Raw genomic sequence first — 26,738 nt, 5'->3', positions numbered from 1 at the left:
TTAGAGGCATAATTTGGTACTGAGATGCAAAGCATTCACTCATGCACAACATATGCAAATGCATTTCATGCATAATTTAAAATGCAACATGAAAAGGACACAAATTCCTGCTGATAAACAAGTGGAAGGAGGGGCGACGCTCCCTTCCTCGCTCGCTGCTACAGGGAAGAGGAGGAATTCCTAATTTAATTAAAAAGGTCAAATGTTTCAGAGCCAAAAGAACAAAACCTGAAGGAACAGTCTCACTCAAGGTACGATTCTTTTCCTCAGCGTGGCTTTACGTGGTTTGAATGACAGAAGCTGCACAAAGCGAGACGATATTTGCTCCTGCATCATTAGCGTCTCGGTTCTGTGACTGCTCGCCTCTTTGTCCTGCGCCGCACCGTAGTCTGCTGTTCGGCTCGGTCCCATTTGCATTCACTCGTTCTCCCCAGACCTCGCTCCTTCAGATGATTTAATTGGCCCAGAACACTGTTAACACAGACGTTTGGATCGCACCTTCCATTCCCTGTGGATGTATTTGTAGAGCGGTAAACAACTTCAGCCAGAGAAGCTTTTTATCACTCGCATACTGTTCACAACATGCTGAGAAGTTTGTAACATCGCTCCCGCACATCCTGTTAAAAGATGTGATGATCCAGAGGTCGCAGCATGTTAAATTATACCTCTGATTCTTAAAATTCTTATATTTAATTCTCTCCTCTTACCTGGAAACAAACTGATGGTTTCTTTCAGCCAATCAAAATGCTCGGGATAAGCCATGACGAGGGAGTCCGGGACAATCAGAGCCTCCTCACAAGTGTTTAGATGTGAAATTGCACTCCTGATAAATCCATTATGCACCTCAATTTTCTTTCAACGAAACCTGAAACAGTGAGTCCCCTGCTTCAACCATGATTGCCGAATTATGACCAGCAATTCCCGAGAGGAGCGACACTTCAGTGACTTCATCGAACTGACAAATCAGGTCAGATCCAGGACCCTCTGCAGCCCCCACTGAGCTCCTGCTACTACTACTACTACTACTCCTGGTCTGCTGCTGCTGTGACTCCTGCTGCCTGCATGCTCTGATAACTCCCAATGTGAGATGCACAGGGCAGGGAAAAAGTGCCGACGCCAGCAGCCCGAGCCAAGGCACGGCCAGACAGCTTAAGCCCAGACCCATCCCATTTCACTTTCATTGTTTGTCTAACAGGGACAGACCGGCCGCGTCCCAAACTTACCACCCTGCAATGTGACCTTCATCATCCTCCTCCCACCTGTCTGTCAACTGAACCACAAACACAACAAGAGAGCGCAAGTGTCTTCTGTGTTCCCACAATCCACATGCTGGTGTTTGTGTCCTGCCTTACTCTGTCACACACACACATGTCTCCCACTGATGCCCGCTTGTGTGGATATCAACTTTGGTGTCAAGTGCAGCACCACCAGGCGCCCTATCGCTGCCTCTTTCACAAGGCAAATCACACAGAGGGAGACAGATAGTGTGATGGAGGAGATAAGACGGAAGAAAGAGAGGGAAACAGCTGGTGCAGTCAGCGGCTGTGACAGAGCCTGGCCGTTTGCCGACACTAAGGGGACGTTTAGCGGTGGCAGTCACGGAGAGGCCCTCTGCTGAGGGCAAACACACACACACACACACACACACACACACACACACACACACACACACACACACACACACACACACACACACACACAAGAGAACAAAGCTGTGAGGATCACACTCTACAGTAAATTCCCTCAGAGACAGAGTTTGTGAAAAAAGGGATAGGTATGGCCCTGATGTGGCAAATCACACAGTGCACCATTGCAAGGCTGTAGGCCAAATTACAATATAGTAAATTAATGGAACGTATCTGTTTTGAGACACTGAAAATAAACAATTTTTAAAGTGTAATTGTGTAATTGTGTTTTTACAAATACAAGTTCCTCTGTCTAGAGGTTAACACACCTCTACACTGTTTTTCTGAACATCTGAGTATTTTTTGGACAGAAACCAGGTTACCCAGCTTCATTGAGTTTATCCAGCTCCTGCATTGTGTTACTTATCATCTCATGTAGTATGAAAAATGACTAAAGCACACACAACCACACCGACACCGACACACGGGACAATATTATAGACTTCCAGACAACTTTGAAGGTGCAGAGTTTGTCTTTCCTCTTCATTTCAAGTAGAGATTTTGTAGAAATCAAGACACTGTTCAAGGCTATAGCAAAGTGATGACATTAAAAAAAAATGTTCAGGATGAAACGTTAATCCTCATACATAATACATATTTTACAGTCCAAAAAGTTTCACAGTCCACAAAGTTTGACATAATTCTACAAAGGTAAGTCACAGGGAGGAGACAGGGGTTGGTGGTTGGTTGTACAAAGCAGAGCTTTAACACCAGACTGAGGTTCACGTCCTGTGTCCCACATGTTTAGACACAAGCTGTTTTCAGCAGGACAGGGGTGGTGTCTGGGCAGAGCATGTAGGAAGCAGCACAAAACATACATTCTACTGTGGAAATCTTTGTTTTTGTTTACAGCAAATTGACCCCAGCGTGTGACCTCATCACCAAAACCTCTCAAATCTCATTGTCTTTAAAGGTTGACATCTTCATCACATGTATGACACCTCTTTTTCATCCTGAAATATTTTCATCCTAATCATTTTGTTGTTGTTTTGTGGCTGTTATATGTTACAAAATGTCATCAACCAGCTCAGATTTTCCTATTGTCTTCTCAAATGGGACACAAGGGAAATGGAGTTAAATGCATCTCAGAGAATGCTTAAATGTGTTGGCAGTAAAAAGTTTGATATATTCAATATAAATATTTCTTTCTTGCATTATCCCACAGCATCAAATTTCATACAAAATGCTGTTGAAGACTAGTTGTATACATACATGTCTTCTTAAGGTAGACAGGGTTGTCTTATAAGACAAAGTAAAGGACATTAATAATATGATGATTAACCCAAAAACAACTCTTAAGGGCATTTAATGATCCAGACTTTGCTGTAAGATCAAGATAATGAAAAATGTTTTAGGATACACTGCAACTTATGGAGTTTAGATTTTGATATCAGCCTCCTGCTTTAACATTAAGGGAAGAAAGAATGTGTTTGATGGTGAAAAGACTCGTGCAGCTGACACACCCCTCTACACACCCTACACTACTGGATATAAATACACATACCACACTCTCTCACCCCCTCTCACCCCCTCCCTCTCTCTCTCTCTCTCCCCCTCTCTCTCTTTCTCTGCAAAACACAAACACATGCAGAGGAGTAATGTAAGTGCTCCAGAGGTGGGGAGGAGCAGACTAAATAGAGAAAGAGACAGCTATTATGGCAGCTGATGTGGCTATGCTAAGTACCCCACACTTTAAAAGCATCAATACAGCACACGCCATGGCTAATGGGCGGCTACGTCTCAACTGTCACACGACAAATGCTTTCAAGTGAGATAAATGATATTTCTTGCAAAGTATTTAAGTGCAAACAAAGTGCGGGCTGTGAATTTTGGTGGTGCAACTCCAAGTCAATGCAAAAGACAGTGAGAGAGTGTGTGAAAGGGAGACGTCCGGTTCAGACGGGGTCTTGGAGTCTCCCTCGGATCTCTCACTATATCGAGGGGAAGGATCGGCTGAAGTTGTTGTTGTCTCCTCATGTGGAAACACAATGGAAGAATATAGCAGGGAAAGGGTGAGTCTGGGAGGCACTGACAGATCAGGAGAGTTATCTAAATGAGATCTCCACAGTCCTGAGGACAGAGGAGAGTGTCACTGTCTGCGTGTGCACACATGTGTAACCATGTGGATGTGTGCAGCTGTGTGTCTTTGATTTAAAGGCACCATAAAGCAAAGGGTGAGATAAAACCGAAAATGTTTAATTTTATATATTTGGTTTTATTTGTTTAAAAATATCAAGCCTCAATTACATTTCTTTGAAATAAGGGTTTGATAATGACATCTTAGGAATCATTGCGCATTTCTTTTTTAATACATCGGCCAATTTATCTATATTGGAAGTGTTTTACTCCCTAATATCAGTATTGGAATTGGTCAATAATCCAAATCAGTCAGGCTCTATACTTTAGTTACTTCTAGTTTCAACTGTTTTATTACTTCTGCCTCACAATGTAATAAACTAAATAGAAAGGGGAGACTGCTTTTACTGGTTCACCTGAGTTAACCATCCATTTCTACTACTTATCTTTGTCTAGGTCTTATGCTGGGCCCTTAGTAGATTAGTTGAGACATCTTTATCCCTAGCCACCTCCTCCAGCTCCTCCTGAGGTGTTCTAGATGGAATATGTTATCCCTCCAGCATGTTCTGGGTCTGCTTCCAGTGAGATGTGTCCGACATACAGGCCTCCCTGTATCCTTTCAAAGTGAAGGAGCAGCACATGTAAACATTAGTCTTTAAACCCCCTATTCTGCGGTATGAGTCATCATCATTTAAATGATTAATTTCCATTTAATTCTTTAGTAGAAGTTGAACTGCACAGTTCAACGCTTGCAGAATAACTGCACAGAATGGATCAGCTTAGAGCAAGTTTGAACAAAAAGGGGCCCTCCATGTAAACTCAACCACGTCTTATATTTGTTTTATTTTTTAGCCTATGTTTATTTACATTTTGGTAAACTGCAAATTTAAAGGTTAGCCAATTTATCTATTAGCAATTCCTGTTTGCAAAGACATTCATGACTTAAAGATGTGCTTTATGGATGTGTATTTGCAATAGATATCAGAGATACTGGTATTCTTGCAACATGTAGGTGTGTGCGTGCGTGTGTGTGTCACAGCCTCTGCTGCTGTTGGAAGTTAGATGTTTTTTAATTATTTTGTGATGCAACACACCTTTTGCATGGTCTAAACCCAAACTTTAAAAAATGCAGCTTTCCAACACATTCATTTAAAAAGAATTTGGTGTCACGGAGTTCTAACACAACAGCACAACAGTAACAATAAGCTCCACAGTTAATCAAATGTATAAAAGTTTAACTATATGTGGTTGTTACATGTTTACATACGATACATAAAACAATACACTGTTTGCTTCAGCAAACAAGCAAAGGCAGATAAAGACATGTTCCTTATCTGTGCAACAGGAGCTACTGATAAAGAATGAAGGAATAACCTTGCTGTCAAGCACGTGAAGAGAAGACTCTGCCATATGTTATTAGTTTCAGAGCTCGGGGGCAAACATCTGTATGCAGACATCATCCACATCCAGCCTGGGGAGACAAATGCTTCTTCTTTTTAACTGAGAGCCGCCTTTTGATAGACTCGCCATCTCAATGAGACACAGTCAGACATAAAGAGAGTGACTGGCAACGCTGCAGGGAACTCTGACTATTTGTTTACGTTAGCATCTGGATGAGCGTGCAAATGTGTGTGTGTTTGTGTGTGTGTGTGTGTGTGTGTGTGTGTGTGTGTGTGTGTGTGTGTGTGTGTGTGTGTGTGTGTGTGTGTGTGTGTGTGTGTGTGTGTGTGTGTGCGTGTAGTGTGCACGTCTATGTCGATTTGCATGATGGTCAGCTATTGATGCTGAATGAGCCACAGTCTTAGCGGATGAATCTCTATATTGTACAACCACTTAAGACGCACTACATAAATAAATGGCAGGAAATATGTTATTTTGCTCTGTGATCATAATGGTATCTGGTGAAACAATACAAATGTATCCTCTTATCAATAAGATAAATCTATAAATTTGTATTAACATGACAGAACCATCCCTTTTTCTTAGCTACACTGCACTGCATGTATATTATTTACTCACAGTGCCGAGCACAATGTAGCTCTTTCAGGTTTTCTTGCTCATTGTTGCACATTGTAGTATTAAAGAGGTGTTTACAACTACAAACTACAGATATCAAGTATAATCCCAAGTTGTCTGAGTGCATGGAGGATCATCGGCCAGGGCAAGAGGAGTCACAAACGTAAGCACTCACAGTGGCGGAATGACTTAAAATCGCAATCTGTTGGTCATTTCACTCGAACTGCTGGGATTAAGTTCTTAATTCACTTAACTCGGTGTCCCCAGCTGTCTGGCAAATTTAACCCAGACCCTCCACTCACCAGGTAATTGGATTTGATGATGTGAAGGTCAAGATGTCTGGGGGTTTAGCATGTTTAGGTCACAAACAGTTGTTGTTTAAAAAGCACATCTTTTTCGGTTTAGCGGGTCTAAATGACACAATGAAATTATACCTCCAGCTGTCTGTCTATGTGTATGTGGAACTCATGACTCAACAACAGCTCATCTTATCGGCTTCAAACTTGGCATGTTTATTGGTAAATGCCCAGGGAAGTGCCGTGTTGAATTTAGTGCGATTTGGAGACACCATACGTTCAATAATAATAACATTTGAATAAACAGCCGGCCAGCAGTCTGTAGCAGTCGGTGGGAACGGGGTGAATTGAATGCACAATGGCTTCATTGCAGGTAAACCAGATAGGAAAGCTCTGCAAACAACATCCAGCACACACACACAAAAAAAGGAAAGTGAGATTATTGTAGAACTGTTTAAGGAGGAGTCATTAACGATAAGGAATAATTCTCAATTCCCTCCAGAGCATTAACACAGGCCAAGCAAACCACCCATCCCAAACAGACACTGCACTAGTGTCATTAAATAATGTTGAAGCGATGCTGATTTTCCACCTAAAATTAAGATTGTATTCATCTTTGACTTAGTCTGCCAGTCTTTTATCAGTTTCTCAGCTTGTTCTGCCCCCCCCCCCCCCCCCCCCCCCCCCCCCCACCCAACCAGGAAAAACAATCAATTAATGCTACTTGGATTTGCATTGTGTAAATGATACCATTATGCATTATTTGAAAATAATAATCACTCTCCACTTCACACACAATCCTAATAGTCATTTTAAAAAACATTTTGAATATTGAGTAATAAGTTAATCATATGCTAATTGACACACATGTATATGCTACATTAAATTAATACTGTCCATTAGCACTAATGGTTGTAATTTGAAAGAAAGCATTTACCATGTGTAAGAAATGATGCTTGAACAGTAAGCCAGCACCTTCAGCCTCTGACCATTAAAAACCGAGCCCTTCCTGCCTGTGGTTTCTAGGCTAAAAGCACTCTGTTCTTTGAAAGCCTCCTCCTTTCCACCCCATTATCTACACAAGGATGTTAAACTCTCAGCTTAATCGTTTATTATTGATAGCTCGGCAAGAAGCCTTCCCCCCTGGTGTTATGGGAAAATGGTTAAGGCAGAGAAGTAAAAGACGTACGTTAAGGATTTGTACAGGCAGCCACTTCGCATCAGGGCAGCATGAGACGCTGGCCGTGTTTATGTGTACAGTATATTGTAATGTTTGAATGTTCTCCAGCCTAAAAACTGCTGGGGTGAGGCGTGTGTAAGTGGTCGAACCAGCAGGTTTTCCTGATGTGAGTGTGTGGATAAGACAGAATATATGTTTGATTTAAAGTGGTAACAGTGGCCAAAGTGTTTCCAGAGCAGGAGACTAAGTAGAATAAAATCTAAATAACATGAGTCTTTTTCATATTGACAGAATTGTCTTATAACTGACCTTCACTAAGCTTCACCCCCATAGATAATAGATAATATGTTGTATTCTATCCACTTCTTTTATACACATTCTTTAAATGTGTGCAAACAAAAATGTTGGAGCAAACTCTAATAATAGCAAAGACGTTTTCATGCTTGGCTGAGGTGGAAAACTGGAAGTACGAATAAAAGGACATTTTGACAATGTGCAATGGAAACATGAAGCATGAGTCTTAAAGGAGACATATTATGTTCATATCCAGGTTTATAATTCTAATTTAGTTTATTACTTGAAAAGGTTTATATGCTAAATACTTTCCATTAGTGCAGCTCCTCTTTTCAGCCTCTGTCAGAGACACTTGGTTTTAGCTCTTGTCTCTTTGAGACCCCCCATGAAGCCCAGTCTGCTGTCATTGGCCAGCTGGTTTTCTTAGGGGGTGTACCACACAAGCCACTAGATAAGGATTCAGCAAATGTGGGGCATTGTGATGTCATAAGGTGGAAGTATATGGGACCTTTTACATACACAAAAAATGTATATAACACTAGAGGAAAGAAAAACTGAAAAATACCTTATGTCTCCTTTACACATCAACAAAAGCTTCTGCTAGCACAGAGTGTCAGGGCTATTTTTCATAATTTGTAACATCTGCTGTAAACCTCATAATGTAGTTAGCTAAGGATGCTAGGTTACTGCTGTAGGTTGTAAGCTTCCAGGCCTGCAAATCTTTGCAGCTTGCTCAAAGGCAGACAAACACACTGTTTAATCATTAAATTCTTCCTTAAATTCGGTTTGTTAAAGTTCTTTCAGTTTCTGCTGTAAAAAAGACACCATAGATGCAGAGTATCGTTCTAACTCTCCCATGCACATCATTTTAGCATGAGGGAGATCTTAGCTATGACCTATATATAGCTGCTTGTGGGAGGGTTTGGTCACCTGATTAGCATTTGCCCCTTCATTCAACAGCCACGTGTCAGTGTTACTGTCCGACTGCGATCTATGAAACGGAAGCACAGGGTCGATCTGTGTGGCGGGCGTATCAGGGGTTGCACCTCTGTAAAAGTTGTGGCAAGGCCTGCCGTTTATGAGCTGGATAACGTCGCTTTGACAGCATATCAATCCGTCACATCTCAGCCAAGGACGCAGAGCAAAACGTCCGCTCTGACAGATGATGCGGCCTGGGATTTTCACCATAACGGCAGAGGACAATCCAGTTTACAACGCTGCTCCGGACCACTTCTACTATGAATGTTAATCCTCAGAAAAGCCACACACACACACACACGAAGCGGCGAGATGCACCAGGGTGACCTCGTTTTAAAGAGCAAAAAGTCATGTGACCACGCACTTGTGGACAGAAAGGAAGAGATAAAGAAGATGAGTAAAGAGGAGGAATGATGAGATAATGTTGAGAAAGGAAGCAGGCGAATCAGAACATGTGGATCTTGATTTTCCATCAAGGACCAGCTTCATTTGCAATATCTGACCTATTTAATATTAAACATTTGTTGTGTAATATTTCTTTAAAATAATTGACATTTAAACTTAGGTCACCTGCAACCTTTCTGCTGAAATAATAAAATATATTTAAACAGGAAAACATCTATAAATATATCTGTATCTGCTCCATATAATTGCAACCATAGAAACCTTAATCTTATCTGGCAACAGCGCTGTTCAGTCTCAAATGGTTTCATGCTCTCTAAATTAAAAGTAATGTCGGTTAATTGTATTTCTGATTAATTGTACTGGGAAAACACAATGCACACGAACAATGCAGGGCGTTATCTCAACGGTACAGTCCAGTGTGTCTCACAGCTCCACCATTAGCCCACACATGGCAACGGAAAGATAAGTCTAACCTACAAACAGAGTAGTGATACTTATAAAACATTGATCAGAGCCCCACTAAGGCCTACGGACCAATCATTTGCCACCATTTCCTCTTTACCTCCTCCTCCTCCTCTACAACCCGTTCCCTCTGTAGGGTGTTTATATTCCACTGCCTCCTCTTCCACCTCGCTTGTCTTTAGCTGTGCATGGTAAGTGCGAGCTTATACCTGTTGACCCAGATTACCAGTTTCTTGCGGGGCCTGAACACAGGAAGTTGCTTCTGTGCTACTGAGAGCTCAGTAATGTAAAGAGAAGGGCCATCTTTTGCGAAATGTGCGGATGATTCAGGCGAGGGGTGGGCTCTGGGTATAACATGGAGGAGGCAGGACATGAAGTTTAAATTCCACTGCACAAATCACTTGTTTTTATTTACAGCACATCAACACCGGCATTTGCCCTTATCACAAAAAGCTCTCGAATCCTGGTTGAAATCTTGTCAGCATCTTCTTCATGTATGGCACCTCTTTTTCATCTGAGATAATTATATTCTTCCAGCTTTGCGCCCAATTGCTCATGGTGAATTTTATGCTGCATTCTCACATGGGCTCACTCTGGCAGGAAAAGTTCCAGAAAATGTCCGGAGGAACTGACTGGAACATTTGCGTTCTCACATACAGACCCTCTGGAAAATTTCAGGAAAATGTCCGGACTTCAATGCACGCAAGAACAAAACCAAATAAAGGAAGAACACAATTTATTGGCAGATTCTACCAAAAAGCAATGTCACACTGAACAGAAGAGGACCATTGGGATAATCCACCCTTTGGTCCTTTACTGCATTGTGGTTGCCAAAAACTGACCTGATTGAGGCTCAATAGACAGTTAACCAGACAAGTTATCCACATGCTCACTCATACATTTTATACCACTGTGTTTTAAGGCAGCGATTAATTCTCAGTATCCTAATAATATTGTCCTACATCTAACAAAGAAACTGTCTCCTGGAACCATGTGAAAATACATTTTACTGCAATGCATGGATTAAAATGCTTATTGGTTTCAGTTTGTTGGAAACGATGTTCCCCAAAGGCTCTATCTGCTGTCCAACATAACCATATCAGAGTGATACTGAGTTCTGTTGAGCCGTTTTCAGACATGACCTCCGGGTAAAATCCGGAGAATTGGCTATGGACTTTAGCTGCAGTTTGCCTTTTCACACATGCACATCGCAGCGGGGGGTTCTTTGCACAGACGCGTTCACAACAGCATCAAATCCTCCGAATAATTCAGGTGAGATGTTAGAAGCGCCCCCCCCCCCCCCCCCCCACTCACTTGTGGTCAATCCAATGGTTTCATTTGAACTGAATTGTAAAACAGATATAAGCGCCTTGACCAATATCCGATGAAATGCAGTCTGTCTATAGAGACTGTAATATCCACATTACATACAGTAGATCTGATGCTGTGTATCAACATGCAGTGCTGTATAAAATACTTCACAAAAAAAGCCATAAAAAGTTTTTGAGCGACACAGCGAAAAAAACAAACAATCACTGTTTATGAAGTATCAGCTCTATTGAGCCGACAAGTGGCAAGTCAGTTCAGGCACAGGCCCAAAGTTGTTACTCAATAAAGGCTCCAATTAAACACCCTCCAACCCTTTCCAGTCCACCAAAACGAAAACCTGACTCAGCATCACTCAATGCAACACATCTGCATCACTCTTCATGCCCGCTTTCATCCGGGTACGGTAACACTGACGGTCACTCTTTAAAACAGCTTCAGCTTTTTGTTTTAAATGTTACGTTAATGCAGTTTCAGTTTGTGTGGGCCGTTTGATGAGTTGGAAGAGTTGGAAGAGGTTGACACGCTGTCGTGTTATATAAAGCTGCATTATAGTTGAAACAAAATGGAATGTATGCATGTGGCAATGTATCAGATGAATAAGAAGGTGCATGGCAGCAGAGGTGATGAATTTCTCTAGTAAATGCTTGTAGACGACACAAATTGAGTCATGATCCAAACAAATAGAGACTGACATGACAGTGTGTTCAGATTGATCTACTGTGTGTCATGTCGAGCATTTAAGCCGATGCGGTTCAATACCAGTGTGGAACAAATCCTCGACCCTCCATAGATGATGCGTACAGAGACACACAGGCCTGTTTACTTCAATAAAAGGGAGTTCAATAGCAGCTCAAACAAACATTTGTGGATTAACAAAATCTGTTCGCTGAGTCTCTGGAGCGCCGAACAAAGTGTCTCTTTGTACTCGAGAAGATAAAACAAATGGAATACTAGATGTGATTTTTATGTTCTCGGAGAAGTCGGATTAGTACAGTTACAGCAGGGTAGTGCTGTAAAAGATTTTTTGACTGGTCTCCTGACTGCAACGCCTCTTGACTACACGAAATGCTAAATATAGCCTCCCTTCCCTCTCCACCAAACAGCTTCTGAGCTAATGTGGGCTGCTAGGCAGTGGTGGGCCGGGGTGTGAGAGGATGACATGCGTCCAGCGGAGATGCTCTCATCAGCGGATCTCAGCTGTGCGGTGTTTCAGTCTCAGCCACAGACTCATACCAGTCCACATGACTTCACACACTGATGCTCACTGATAACAGCGCCGGATTAGGGCCACTGTGTGTCGATATGCGAGTGTGTGCACAAATGTGTATGTGTGTGTGTGTGTGTGTGTGTGAGTTAGTGCTTAGGCCTAAGTTCCGTGGAAAAAGCCACATATATCCACACCCCACATAGCCACAAATTCCTGCCGGTAGTACCCACCAGCAGCGATGTGACCAGATTCCAGAGCGTCTGAGGCAGAGGTTTTCACTCCGGGGATCGGGAAACGCAAAGGATCACTCTTAGGGGTCATAAGATGATTACCAGTTTCCCAAAGAAAACAAGTTCTTACACTGAACTCTCTCTCTCTCTCTATATATATATATACATATATATACTGTTTATATAATTATAGACATTTTGCTTCATTCTTTTTTTGCAACTATTGCAACTACACATTTTAATTTAAGGGCCACAACATTTTGAGTCATTAAGTAGGTTACTAAAGATGAAGGCCTATATAAAAAGTTTATTCCTTAGACTGTATATAAAGATGGACGACATGTCTCCACTTCCTCTCACTATCCATAAGAACGCTGCCACCGATGATGTCAACTGGAGCCAGAGTCTGTGCAGTAGCAATCAGGGGATGGAGCCACGTTGTTGAGGTAACACGATCCACACGTTCAACCAATCAGGAGTCATGTTTCACCAGGTTTTATATTAAATAATTAAATAAAACCAAACTTACCAAAAAGATGGCACTTCAACAAACCCTTTGAGATAAAATGACAGAAACCATCTTTGGGAAAAATGTATTTAAAGTGTACTTTCACTGTTTTAGTTTGATCCATTTACCATCCACTAACATGGAGGGGGTTAGGGTTTCTGACCTATACTGCAGCCAGTCACCAGGGGGGTGATCGAGATGCTTTAGCTTCACTTTTGTTGAGTTTTCCTGTCGTCCATCTTTATATAAAGTCTATTGTCTATTTACAGCTAAAAAGATAAATGCAAAATGATGTTGACCAGAAAAAGACATTTCACATGCTCTAATGCACTAATTTTGTACAGAAATTCTTCCTCTTAATGGCAAGGCAGTGTAAAAGGAGTAAAAGCTTTTTCAGTATTTCCCTCATGGCTTTAACTCTATTCTTCTCTTACTAACCCCGGCCATCGTCTCCACGAACACAAAGTAATAGAAGATAATACTGTCAGAGCCCGTTACAATCAGATGTGCACCCAATACAAAATGAGACGGGGTGTGTTCTTAGTCTCAGGCATGACACAGTTAAATTCAACTTATATTTCTTCCCCATCCTTTTTTCTTCATTCCTTTTTCTTTTGGTCTTTCCCTTTTCACATTCTCTAACTCTTTCATATCGTATCTGTTCAAATCATTCATGGTATTTGTATTTCATGCTATGGAGTCTTTCTATAACATCCAACTAACAAACTTAAATACAAATCCATATGAGTAATTCGCTTTTAGATGACAAATTAATATATTGCTCGTCGTGTTTCAATATGTAAAAGACTATAAATAAATGGTGGCACATCCACACACACATTTCACACAGATGCTTTGACAGTGATTGGCATGAGCAAGATGAGATGTAGCAGCCTTCATGGTCATGTCTGCTTTTTCAAGGACAGTCTGTCAGAAACAATGTACAGATTTTTCTTATCAATATAAAAAACATCAAAAGGTCCAGAATTTATTGAAATTGCTCCTGTTTAACTAATTCCACTTAAAAAAGAAGATCTTTAAAATCCTAGAGAGCCAGGATCATTGATATGGATGTTTGGGGGTGGATGCTGATATAAAATACCAGATACCCATATATCAGCCAATAAATATATTTTAACAAATTGGCAATGATTACTTAAGCCTAGTTTATGCTCGCTGTTCCTGTTCTTGTATCTAGTGCAACATGGATTGAGCAAGAGTCTGTGAACAGGTCTGTCTCCACAGATATCGTAATACTCCCTCATTAATGTCAAAGCTGTTCTTTTTGTCTTCTTCTTTGCCTTTTTCCGGCATTGTGTTAATTTTCCATGTGGTGACACCTATCGTTTTTTAGAAGAATGCCATGCCTCACCACACATTAAAAATCGAGTATAAAATGGAGAGGCGTCATGTTGACATTGGCTGTGTACAATGAGCAATCCATTAATAACATTATAATGAGTATAACCGCAGCTTAAGACGTCATCACCATCGAACGTTATGACAACGAAATGTAACTGAGGGTTGATATTTGACAGATTAACCATAAACATTATATCAAATAACTATAACTTAAAAGAACAGAAAATACAATATTTCTGCATTGTTTATTCTGTAAAGTAAAACCTTTATATATCGGTGCATATCCATAAAACATAAACATAAATTCCAATATGTCTGTAAAAGGCTCATGTTGGTGGATAACATTTATAATATTATCAGGTTCTATAGAGATACTGCAGGTCCAGTAAACCCTCACATTTCTCCACATTGCAAATGTGCATGCACTTGAGGAGCATTGATGCATCTAAAGGGCTTGGAGAATGATGAATTGATAAAAAAAAAGAAAAGAAAAACACAAGAGCAAAGATGTAAGGAATTGATCAAACTGTGTATTACGCTGCTCCAACAGAAGCTGCAATTGTTGGCATGTTCATCCAGCTTAGTGTCTACACTAGTAACTCAGCATTACCCCCAAGACCAGGGAGGACATCGGAGGCTTCACTCTGCATTTACAGAAACATTCAAAAGTCAGCAACAATCAGACAAATCCATGGTCACTGCCAAGAAATGAGAGGCAATTTTTGTGTATCTCTGTCTTCAATCACCAAACACATTGTCTAATAAAATTACTATGAATTTTGATGAGGCTGCCACCTTCATCACCATAAAATCCATACGTGTGGAAAGCTCCGGAGTTGCATCTAAATGAGACTTGTGATGAGACTGTTTTGTCAAAAAAAGACGCTTTAAAAAGAAACATTAAAATGTTGCTCAGGAAGATGAAGATGCCCTCAATAACCCGAGCTACTACTTGTAAACCATGACAGCTCTGAGCTCCATTTCCTACTGCACGCACGCACGCACGCACACACACACACACACACACACACACACACACACACACACACACACACACACACACACACACACACACACACACACACACACACACACACACACACACACACACACACACTGACTCACTTCAGAGGGATTGACTGGAGCAAGTTGAGAAAGTAGCAGCCATTACCTTGTCTGCTTGTAAACCACGAGGGCCAGAGCAATCATCACTCTTAAACACAACGTTTCCTATTACTCACACACACACACACACACACACACACACACACACACACACACACACACACACACACACACACACACACACACACACACACACACACACACACACACACACTAGTGCATGGTCCATTTGCAGATGGATAAACAGAGAGGGAAATGCACAATGGCACGGCCGTCTGAGGAAATGAAGAGGCTTAGCTGGAAGGATAATAGAATGACAGGGGAAAAACAAAGCCAAATAATTCATAATGCATCGTAGCATGCTGCATAACTGCACAATCAGGGAAACTGCCTTTTTCCTGGAGCGTTACAAAAGAGACAGCGTAGCTGCTTACAGAGCTGAAAGAAGTGAAGGACCTAGTTTCTGTTGCAGGAGTTTTTGGGTGACGGAGGTCGTTCTATTTCTAACCAGATAATGTAACATCACAATTTTCTAATATATTGAAATAAATTCAGAATGACTTTGCAAAACAATAAGAAATCTTGGCTGAACAGTTGCCAGTACAGGGGTCCACCATTTCATTTGCTCCCTTGCAATAAAACTCACAACAACAACAAAAAGATGTGCCGCCCATTTATATTTCAGCAGCATGCAGCTTCCTCTTCCTCCTCTTCTTCCTGCGTCTCACGGTAGACTTAGAAAGTTTTTAGGTTTTTTGGTCTTAAACACATAGGGGGTTTAAAAGAAACTGGTGCCTGGTTTAATTGGAGCTACGCTGGCAGGGCTGTGAACGCTGCACAACCAGAACCCTCAACCCAGGCAAGCAGGAACACACTAAAGCCCCATGGAGTACATACAGCTAACAAGCCTATATGCTGCACCTTTAAACTCCCTTTACACTAATAGATAGCTTTAACTCAGCTATGAATTAGCAAGTCAGTTTAAAAGCATGAGAATATGAGCTGCTGCTTCCTGAAACATCTGTTCATACACGATCTTGCTTTAAAAAACTTAAACAATGACTTTATAGGTGCAGAATATTGTGGTAAATTATGAAGAGTTGGGCATTAATTAATACGGCGCCCCTGATGGGTCACAGCAAGAATTGAGGATTAGGACACGGTCACACATATGTGAGTGTGAAGCGAAGTTCACACCTGCCAAAGTTGATCTCCAGTTGAAACCACTCTGCGATCTACTTCACCACAGGGAGTTAATATTTTATTCCCCTCTTTGCTCGCCCTGACTGGAAGAGAACGTTAGGTGAAGGATCACGACTGAAAGATTTGTTGTTTTGCTACTTTTGCGTTCTCTCAAAATACATTTTACATTACAACATATAGTTTTGTGTTACCTCGCAATACATTTCTTGTTCTATTCCTTCTGATCAGATTTGTAGTAGACTGCAACTGGAGCCGTTTTTTCCAGTCTGTACCCGTCCAACTCTGAGAGAAAACTAACCCAGTCCGACCTGAACCCGACAGGCAATGTTTTTGTGTTCGAACCTGACCCGAGCCTATAATGGAGTTAAATTAGACTGCACTGATTTTGTGTTACTCTGTCCTTGACACACATGATTATTGTTCTTTTCCCTTGATTTCAGACGTGATCTGTAAAAACAATCAGCCCAGCCAACATAACCAACCTGACCCGAACAATATCATTTCATGGCCTTCCGACAGGTGCAGGCCGGGTGTACACACTCTAATATGTGAACCATTTCAGCTCATTTTCTCCCACCAAAACCCTGTAGTACCGATCAGGTTATTGAATTTTACTTTGAATGGGGCATGAAGCATGCTGACATAGTCCGACTGCTTATTATATAATAAGTCAAAGTAAACTCTGAGATCAGAAGAAGAATGCAGTATGTGATCTGCAGGATGCTGTCAGATTCATTCAGAACCAGATACTGGACAACTGCACAGATACAGATGACTGCACACTTGTGCACCTTTAACGAAAAGACAGTGTTGCATGATGAGAATGGGAAACTATTGCAAGATAATGTGAAACATATTGTGAGGGAACACAAAAGTATTCTTCAAAGAATCTCTGTGACCCTTCAGGGGCTCCGTAAATTACATAATAGTAAGTAGTTAAAGATTTTACGTAGCTTTTTTACAAGTACTCCACAAATAGAGAAGTATATCAATCAATCTAATTGGCACAACCACACGAGCACCGGCCTGCAGCTGCTGCTCTGACAAGTTACACAGCATTAACACGCCGTACACGTCAGAGTGGATCTCTCTCTCTCTCTCTCTCTCTTTCCTTTTTTTTTTGTAATCAGCTACGTCTCTGCATCCCTCTTTTGTCGAAATTTCCTGCAGTTTCATGCCCGGGCATCAAAGAGAGCACAGCTGTGTCACTGGATGAATGCTTTAATCTATTCAGCCAGTGCATCTGTGTGCTCTGTCTTACCCTACGTCATTAGCCGCCCGCCCTGATGTGTGTATTTGTCTGTGTGTGTGTGTGTGTGTGTGTGTGTGTGTGTGTGTGTGTGTGTGTGCGTGTGTGTGTGTGTGTGTGTGTGTGTGTGTGTGTGTGGCTGGTTAGGGCTATGTGAGTACTCATGTGAGTGCATATACAGTACATTCAGTTATGCACATATACACTATGTATGAGTCTAGGTGCATATGTGCTTTCACACGTCTGCGTGTGCGCTCATGCAGGACTCGAGACTAAAAATGAAATATACACACTGACACATACACACACACACACACAGATGACATGAGAGGATAATGAGGGACTTATTTTATGCCCCAAGTTGTGTTTGGCTCCCGGCTGAAGTCCATCTTAAGACATCACATCACGGACACTAATCTGTGTGATGGTCAAGTTTCCAAGCAGTGCTAAATTTAGGCCGTATCGCTGGTTTTTGAATGATGAGGGATGAGAAACAACACTCTTCATCGTCAGAAAAGGGAGAAAATAGAGGACTGGAGCTCTGCAGGAGATCGCCACAAGCTACAACATCCTCCACCCTCAACAGCAGTATTAATACTGTCCAGCAAAACATGTCTGCTTGTGTTTACAGTGACAACACATCCACATCTACAGAAAGCATCTTGATCACAAAACTAATTGTGGGATAGATTAGTCTTGACTCATATAAATCATTGTCGACTGGCTGCGTCCAATCAGACAGTCATCTATTCTGTATAATTAGCTTCACGACAGGACACTGTTTGTCCTCCTGTAATGCTGACTGAATGGATTTCACTCATTGAGTCCGAAGAAGAACACAGTTCCCTGTGCAGTTTAAGCTTAATGGCTTAAATCAGAACTTAACATTTGTGAGATTTAGTCTGCTTGACCTTTTGCTAAATCCCTCCTGAACAGAACAGTTGGACGGTTACTCCTAACATATAATGCTGGCGCTAGCCATCTCTAAACAGCAAAATGTGAACCATGCTTCCATGTGTTTCCATGTCTTTCCACATAGCTAGCTGTAGTGTTTCCATTTTTTAGCATGTCCTGCATGTAGCCATCATAGACTGTATATCAAGATGGACATGGCAACTTCCCAAAAGTCATGGAAAAGAGTCTCAATCACCCCCCTGGTGGCTGGCTGCAGTATATTGGTGATTAATCCTGCCTCATCCATGTTAATGAAAGGGACATTGACCAAACTAAATGTTTGAAACATCATGGTTGACAGCCACTGCTACAAGATAGGATTTTCAACAGTCATTGAGCTAATAATGGCTTGCTATCTGACTTAATACAGCTGATCAAATCTGACAGCTGCAAAACTTGTACGTTGGCTGGCTGGAAATTAAAATGCTGCTTGAAATCAAGAACCAACTGTTTCAAATACTAGAAAATATTTCAAGAAGTAAATCTGCCACTATTATCATTCATATGGTGTTTGCTAATGTGCTAACCAAAGATGTTAAGCTTTACAGGGATAGCAATAACAGCTGAAGGAGTTGGGGCTTAGTGAATGATCTCAGTTCAAGGGTCAGATTGAGTTGGCTCAAAAACACAGCGGTCAGGTTTGGGCCACATCGTCTCATAATCACCTCTCACATGGAGGGAACCATGCAGTTGGCGAAGAGGCTGCTATAATGTGAGCTTCAGTGCGAGCGCAGCCTGCATCTTCAACCTCTCACTTCCCTTTGAAGCCTTACCATGTGGGTGAGGGAGCTGGGGGATGGTAATGAATCAAGCTGAGCCATAATGAATGTCCTTATTCAAGTCTGCTTTGATGAAATTCCACCTGACTGATCTCAAATCACAGAACAAGCTTGCTGGCAACTGTCGGACCATGGTGGCTGGCAATAGGATGGAAAGCGTTGAGCGACTTCAATGATCCCTTCAGAATACTCTACTGTGTCCTCCTTTCGCTTCTTATGTCCCTTCCCTCCTACTTCCTCAGTGATCACTGCGTAGGATGAAATCAGACGAGAGTTTGTTCACTTGCAGAAAACAGTCCAAGTCACTCCTGGATACTTGTCATGCCTCTACAATACAGCTTTTTCCATTTTTAAGAGGAGAATACACCCAGAGGAACATTTAAACAATCGAGACATAATTTACTGCTGCATTCATGTACTGAAACCTGCTACAATTATGAACACATGCAGCAATTAAAATGTTTTATGAGCCCTATAAAGTGATTTACTCAATGTTAGCCTTGGTCCATTCACCAGTGCACTGTTCAAATACATCAACCACATTAAAACATCATAAAAAACACGGTACTGATCACTGCAGAACAATAACCCTGTTAACAAAGCCAAAGCAATAAATACAAGCTGCTGTTTCACTTATCTCACAATTCATTTCAGAACAGTCAGTGTGTGGACGTAGAAATGAGCAAATAGAATGTCTTTCTTTTTACACTTCATATGAGATGAGGTGCAGCAGTGTTATCTACAGGCTTTTTAAAAGTCTGGGGCCCATCTGGAAGCCTGCAGCTTTCAAGATAGGTACTGAAGACTGCCAGGAGTAAGAATGAAGTAATTATAGAGAAGGATCTCAACAGTGTTTAGCTGTGCGTACGGCCAACTGCTGCTGCTGCAGGTTATGAGTTGTGTTTATGACGGCTTGCCTTGCAACTCTTCTTTTTAACAGGACTTGTAACACTGCAGGGAGAAGTGCATTTTAGTTCAACCAAAGCAAGAGTCGATAGAGTAAAAATGAAGATGAGGGAGATGAACAAGGTTGTTGCAAGACTGAGGGTTTGCGCTGGACTCAGAAGTTTGCATTGCGTTAATGTGGCCGTCTCTAATTGTTGGTGCTGAAGTGAAAGTCATAAGAATGACGATTACGGCTTCATGCTCGAATCACACAACACAGCCGGCTTTTGTGCTAACGTGCCATGCTGGCTATCAATGCAATGCTAAAGAGAAGTATACAGGAAATAGAATCCTAGACCAGATGACCACACACCATCTGCCTCTGTCTCCTCTTTCACATTGATGTGATTTGATTGGCCGGTGCCTCCGCTGATGGATAACTTCTGCTGTATGCAGCTGGACAACAATGCAGTTCGACAACGTATGATGTCACCCCATTCAAAGTGAATGAGCAGCGTTTCGATTGAAGCCTCCAAAGCACACAAGTGATTACAGTGTTATTGTGTTAAAACTCACTTTACATTGATCCTCACTTTAGTAATATCATCAACACTAGTTTCAATTAATATGATGATATTTTAGAAATGTTGTAAAACCTATATTCTAAGCGCTCATAGTCTTCCTTCCCGAACTGTCCCTAAAGTGCAGGACAGGCATTTTGTAAAACGGTGGATATGACAGAAATGAGAGTGTCACAATTTTTCTTTCACATTGATGTGCAACAGTCCATTCATGGCCCTGAAGTACAGTGGACCACAAGGACAAAGCACATACATGAGTGAAAGCATGAAGGAAAACCACGCTCCACACTCTGAAATGCAACTAATATCAAAATGCAAGAAGAATAACTACACCAGGAGTGCTCAGGATTTATGTAACTCACCTAACATTTTATTAAGGGTTTGATGTTTTCAGACGGAAAAGTAATCATTTAGATTTCAAATATGTGGTCAGTCTGCAGTCTGGCTCCAGAGATGACTTGTCGGGGCACTGTAGTGGATTGCCCTGGGGAACAGTCTTATCTCAGGGCTTTTGGTAATTTATTGCTGGCTCTGTTGTCTGTAGCATTTTGAAATATAATTCCCTTTGTAAGATAAAAAACTGCTTTCAAGAGTTGAAATATTATATTTGTTGCTGCCAGTTTGTCTGAAGGGTGAAACTTAGTACATGCACTGCTTTAATAAACAGAGCAGTCTGTGCAGTCTATATTAAAATAAGCTTTATCTCTTTATGTAGGTTACAGATTGAACAAAAAGGCAGATATTTTACTACACTCACTGTTCAACTCTTTGGGGGAAGGGTGCAGACACAGCAATTGGCTTTCTGTGGCTGCCCATTCTAGACAGGTATCGCTTTAATAGCGATTTAACTGGAATTAAGCTCCAACTGGTTACTACAGCAGTTTACTATAGCACATACACGAACACAGACACAGTAACGCTCAGACTCACACAGGTTTGTAACAGATTTGGCCTTTGCTGCACACCTATTGTAGAAAGAACCATACAGTAAGAAGCTCCTTTTGGCCAACATGCAGGGAGGCTGAGGCGTGTTAACACACACATTTGCCACCCACCATGCACACAGAAATAGCGTTAACACCCTTAGCCTGGAGGGTGGGTGACAGGGCTGCAAGGGCCAGTGCTGTGTTGGGCAGCAGTAGAGGCAGATGCAGCACTTGGTAGCTTGAGGGCATCACTGGATATTCAAGCTTCACTGGGCCTCTTCATGAGTGCCCTCTGATGCCTTAGCCCCATGACCAATGGCACACACACACGCACACACGCACACACGCACACACACACACACACACACACACACACACACACACACACACACACACACACACACACACACACACACACACACACACACACACACACACACACACACACACACACACACACACACACACACACACACACACACACACACACACACACACTAGTCAGGCCTCTCCAGCTTTGGACAAGAGGGGAATTGGTAAAGAAGTACAGCAGCCTCACTGAACGCAGACACAAACAAGCTAGACTGAGAAAACTGAGAGTCTGTCAGCTACAGCAGTGGACTGTGTCTCTTCTAATACTGATTCTGCCAAGTATCTAGGTCTACGCTTTGTGTGTGTGTGTGTGTGTGTAGGTGGGTGTGTGTATGACAGCCATGACACAGCTGTAATATGGCCAACATTTGGCACAACATTTAGTGTAAAACAGCATTTTGACTTGGCTGCTGCATGTGAGATGACACCAGGTGTTGTGCAGATCTACTTTGATTTATTTAAGCTAATTCCATCCCAAGTTAACAAGATAGATAGATAGATAGATAGATAGATAGATAGATAGATAGATAGATAGATAGTGTAAATATCAAGGTAAGAGTGTATTGCAGCTCAACAGATGATAGTGCTCAGAGGGGAGTCTTTATATATAATAATAATCATATAATAATAATAATAATAATAATAATAATAATAATAATAATAATAATAATAATAATAATAATACTTTTAACATTTAAAGTGTAATTGTCATTTAACCTCAACTTGGATTTACAAATTACACTATAACCACAGACTGTAGACAAAGATGGACGACATGACAGCAATCAGTTACACACACACACACACACACACACACACACACACACACACACACACACACACACACACACACACACACACACACACACACACACACACACACACACCACACTTTGATACTGACATGCCAAGTCATGCAGAAAACACAATGGAAGCTTTTTTTAAATCCCAGGTCAAAAACAGCAAAATGCAATAATCTGGGACAAAAGTGCTGACATCTGAAGATGACTGTGGCATTCAGATAGACTGCTCAGCTGCAGCTGAAGTGAACAGAAGTGACAGACTGAGAGAAAGTGAGACCTCCAACACAGACACAGATAGATATTCAGACTCTACTTCTATAATCTCATCCCTCCCATTTACTCTTTCTGTTAGTTTCTGCGTCTCTGATACTTGAATTCTTCCACTGCTTTCTCTTTTTTCATCCTTCACTCCACCATTTAACCACCTTGTTGGAAATCCCTGTACTTTACCTGTTCTCTATTTTTCTTTCATCCCCACCACCTTCACCTCTCAACTGCCTCCCATCTCCTATCCCTGTCCTGCTCTTTCTCTTGTCTACTCTCCTCTCATATTGTTTCTTCTCACGTCTCATTTATTCTACCATCTTCCCCCTCCTTTCCTTTCCTTTCCTTTCTTCTCCTCTCCTCTCTTCTAAACCTAGCTTTCATGCTCCCTAACTCCGTGCCCTGATTAGCAAGATCCACCAGCGCAAGACTGCCAGACACTTGGTTGACCAATGAGTCTTTCGAGAGGCTCCAATATAAATATATACGGTTGATTCAGACACTTCAATTACAGAGAATACATTCCTGCCCATGCATTTCAAACACTGTTAGAGAGAGAGAGAGATTGGCGGGTAGCACGAGGTCAGTCTTGAAGGTTGAGGAAGTCGCACCGACAGAGAAGGCCTGGATGGCAGGGCAGAGCTCGATTTTCTTCTTCTGGCCAAATTACTCAACGTATGACTCCCGCCGACTCTTACGTAATTTGGGATTTTGTGCGAGCAACGCTGGCCGAATCCTCGTAGACCCTGAGAGCTGTGCAGTGCAGCGCAGAGCCATCAGGACGGAAATAGTTAGTCATGTGTTCATTATCGCTATCCTCTTTTTAAGTGCTCAGCCCATATACAGAAACATTAAACAGAAGAGGACCGTCGAGTGGGTCTGTGCACGCGTGTGTAGGTGTATGTGTGTGTGAGAGAGAAAGAGACACGGAAAGACAGAGAGAGGCAGAATATGAAGGGAATGAGGTTGTGGGATTGTGATAACTTCAAAGGTTATTATTATTAATACTGCGGGCTGAAGCCATGCTCCAGCATCCCTCAAGCTTTGATCATTATGTAAAGCTGTTGTGCTCATTGCTGGCACTGAATACATTACAGAGTGCGCACACAAGCGTACACGGACCCAACATTGACTCAGCTGCTTCGAACTTTCTCCCAAATATAAAACAACGTGCATCCCTTATGAATCTCTGAGAGCATCTCCAACCTTTGACCTCACGTTGACGTGTGATCTGGACAAGAGGATGCAGATGTGGCAAACGCCGATGATACTACAGAGGCACTCCGCGAATCCGATACGTGAAGATCAGTGTAGTAGGTACAGAGACCACTCATCATCTCGTGAAAACAGTTGTATAATGGCTACTTTGCTTCTAGAGGAGCTGTGTCAAGTTTGAGGGGGAAATAATGATATCATCGGGGTTAACTCAGCTTCGGTTTCATGGACACATTTGTAACTAGGATAGCACTTATAGGAGCGCAGAACTCAGGCCCAACAGTCACACTCATAGGTATCCGTCCTCTAATGTGCCTGACTTTATTTTCCATCAGGATTCATGAGTTATTTCTCTGGGAATTGGTGAAAACATCATAATGCTAATCTTGCAATGGTAAAGACAGTGAAAATAATTACTGTATCCACAACAAATTGCAATGGCGTCTTCCCTGACTCATTCTGCATCATTCCACCCAGTTTAATGGTGATCGATCCAGTGGTTTTTGTGTAATGCTGCTAACTATCAAATGAACAAATGCTGATGAAAACATAACCTCCATGGTGGAGGTAAAAACTGAAGAGTCTTAAATATGTGGATGTTACCAGGCAGGTAGGGTAAACACAGAGCTGCTTTATATGCAATATGGGGATTTTAGGACTCACTCGTCTGAAAGTCATTGCATTACCCTCTGGGATATTTTTATACCATAACTTTTTTAACCAGTCCCTCAAAAGTATCCTGCTGGGAGGTCATAACTCTTGAGCCAGTTTAGCCATCATAGTTTTTTGCAGAATACGGTTTTATGCCGCAAATTAATTGCGTGTTAACTGTTTCTATGAAGATACCAAATCCTTTATTACTGACATTTTTAGTTGTTTGTGGGGCTACGAATAATGATTATTTTCATAATCCATGAATCTGCAGATAAAATATCACATAGGTTTTGGCATGTCCGGCCATAAAGATCAAAATAAGTGCTACTTTAATTGATTCGACATTGAAATGCCAAGTGATGAAAAACAACCCCAGAAATCATTATCCAGCTCATAATGAATAAATGGTTTGTCATTAAAATGTGTAAAAAAAAAATGCCTATCATCCCTTTCTAAATCACATGACGATCTCCTCAATAAACAGTCCAAAACCAAAATATATTCAGATACTCCAGTGGTTCTTAAACTGGGAGGTTAGTCCCCACCTTGGGGGGGATACAGTGACTGAAGGGGGAGCGTGGATGACCAGGGGGAAATATGGAGTTAAATAAAAATGAACAAACAAGAGAGTGCTAATGTGCTCGTGTTGACCTTTATCTCACTAAAAAAACATTGTGGGCTTGGGGGCATGCACTTTTTTCGCCCTCTGAAGGGGGGCGCCACTGAGATACTATCACAGGCAAGCAGCCAATATTTGTCAAATAAACTCTCAATCAGAACGATAACAAAAGACCTAGTTTGATGACGTTGTGATGCAGGCTGGGCACCATTGCTGATGAAAATCTACCTGACGCAAATAGTGTTCACAGATGAGGTAATGTGTTTAAGATTTAGTCACATTACGCAGCAAAGGAATAATCGTGATCCATTACGAGTGACCAAAAAAGTTGACTGGCTAACTGGCTACTAGTGGGTTTTTCCTTCTTAAAGCATATATTTTGCAATTAAAAGGCGACCAATGGGAAACATCCCGTTACCTTGAATTAAATTGGGGATTTCTCTGGGTTTAAACATTGCTTAGTACACAAGTCAACAAGGTATATAACACAGGTCTGGACATTTAATGAAGAATTGGTACACATCATATCTTTAATTGTTTATCTGAATAAACCCCTGCTTAATTTTCTGTCGATCAATGCATTCATTAATGGACTTATTGTTTCATCAGTAGTTATTTGCATTGGGATATCTGTCAACTGAAGGTCACTTGTCTCCTTTATATCGCTTCTAAACATAATAATAGTACTATAGACTGTGTCCACTATCACCTTTAAGCCTAACAACAGTGAGCAGTCTGGTCCATGTCCCATGTTCTTGACAAAATATGGCCGTCCTGACAGCTTTACAGGTTTTGTGCTACATGTTATTATTACCCCTATTAATAGAGACGTAGTTGCTGTAAGGACGATTATGAGCTTAGGAGGGGAACCCCGGGCTCAGAGGGCCGAGCCACCACTTTTAATTTTCGTCTACACATTCTAATCCAGGAGCCACATTGAACTTGAAAACAAGCCATCTGTTCCTGCCCCTACCTGGCCTACATTAGCCGAGCACACACACTGAACCCACTCACACACGGGCAGTGCAAACACAATGTCTTGCACTGTCATCATCAGAGAGTGGTGTGCCACAATGCGAAA

General features: G+C 41.6%; 1 protein-coding gene across 6 annotated transcripts in view; it reads right to left on the bottom strand.

The window, feature by feature from the left end:
* pak7 (p21 protein (Cdc42/Rac)-activated kinase 7) overlaps window positions 1–26,738 on the bottom strand; it is a 76,445-nt gene that overhangs the window by 48,817 nt on the left and 890 nt on the right. For 2 of the 6 annotated variants that reach the window (XR_004613309.1, XM_034580349.1), the window contains exon 1: window positions 708–1,170. The exons of 2 other annotated variants lie outside the window; for them this stretch is intronic. Coding sequence is in view for 2 of the 4 variants with exons in the window: in XM_034580349.1 (XP_034436240.1) it covers window positions 708–762 (55 nt within the window). In the remaining 2 variants the exon portion in view is untranslated. Of the gene's footprint in view, window positions 1–707; window positions 1,171–13,637; window positions 13,649–17,044; window positions 17,148–26,738 lie in introns of those variants that run through there. 2 more of the 6 variants (XM_034580353.1, XM_034580350.1) reach the window with 2 other exon arrangements.

This window comes from Hippoglossus hippoglossus, chromosome 24 (genome assembly GCF_009819705.1).
Source record: "Hippoglossus hippoglossus isolate fHipHip1 chromosome 24, fHipHip1.pri, whole genome shotgun sequence".
Lineage (NCBI taxonomy): Eukaryota > Metazoa > Chordata > Actinopteri > Pleuronectiformes > Pleuronectidae > Hippoglossus > Hippoglossus hippoglossus.
This window is presented reverse-complemented; position numbering and strand designations above follow the sequence as displayed.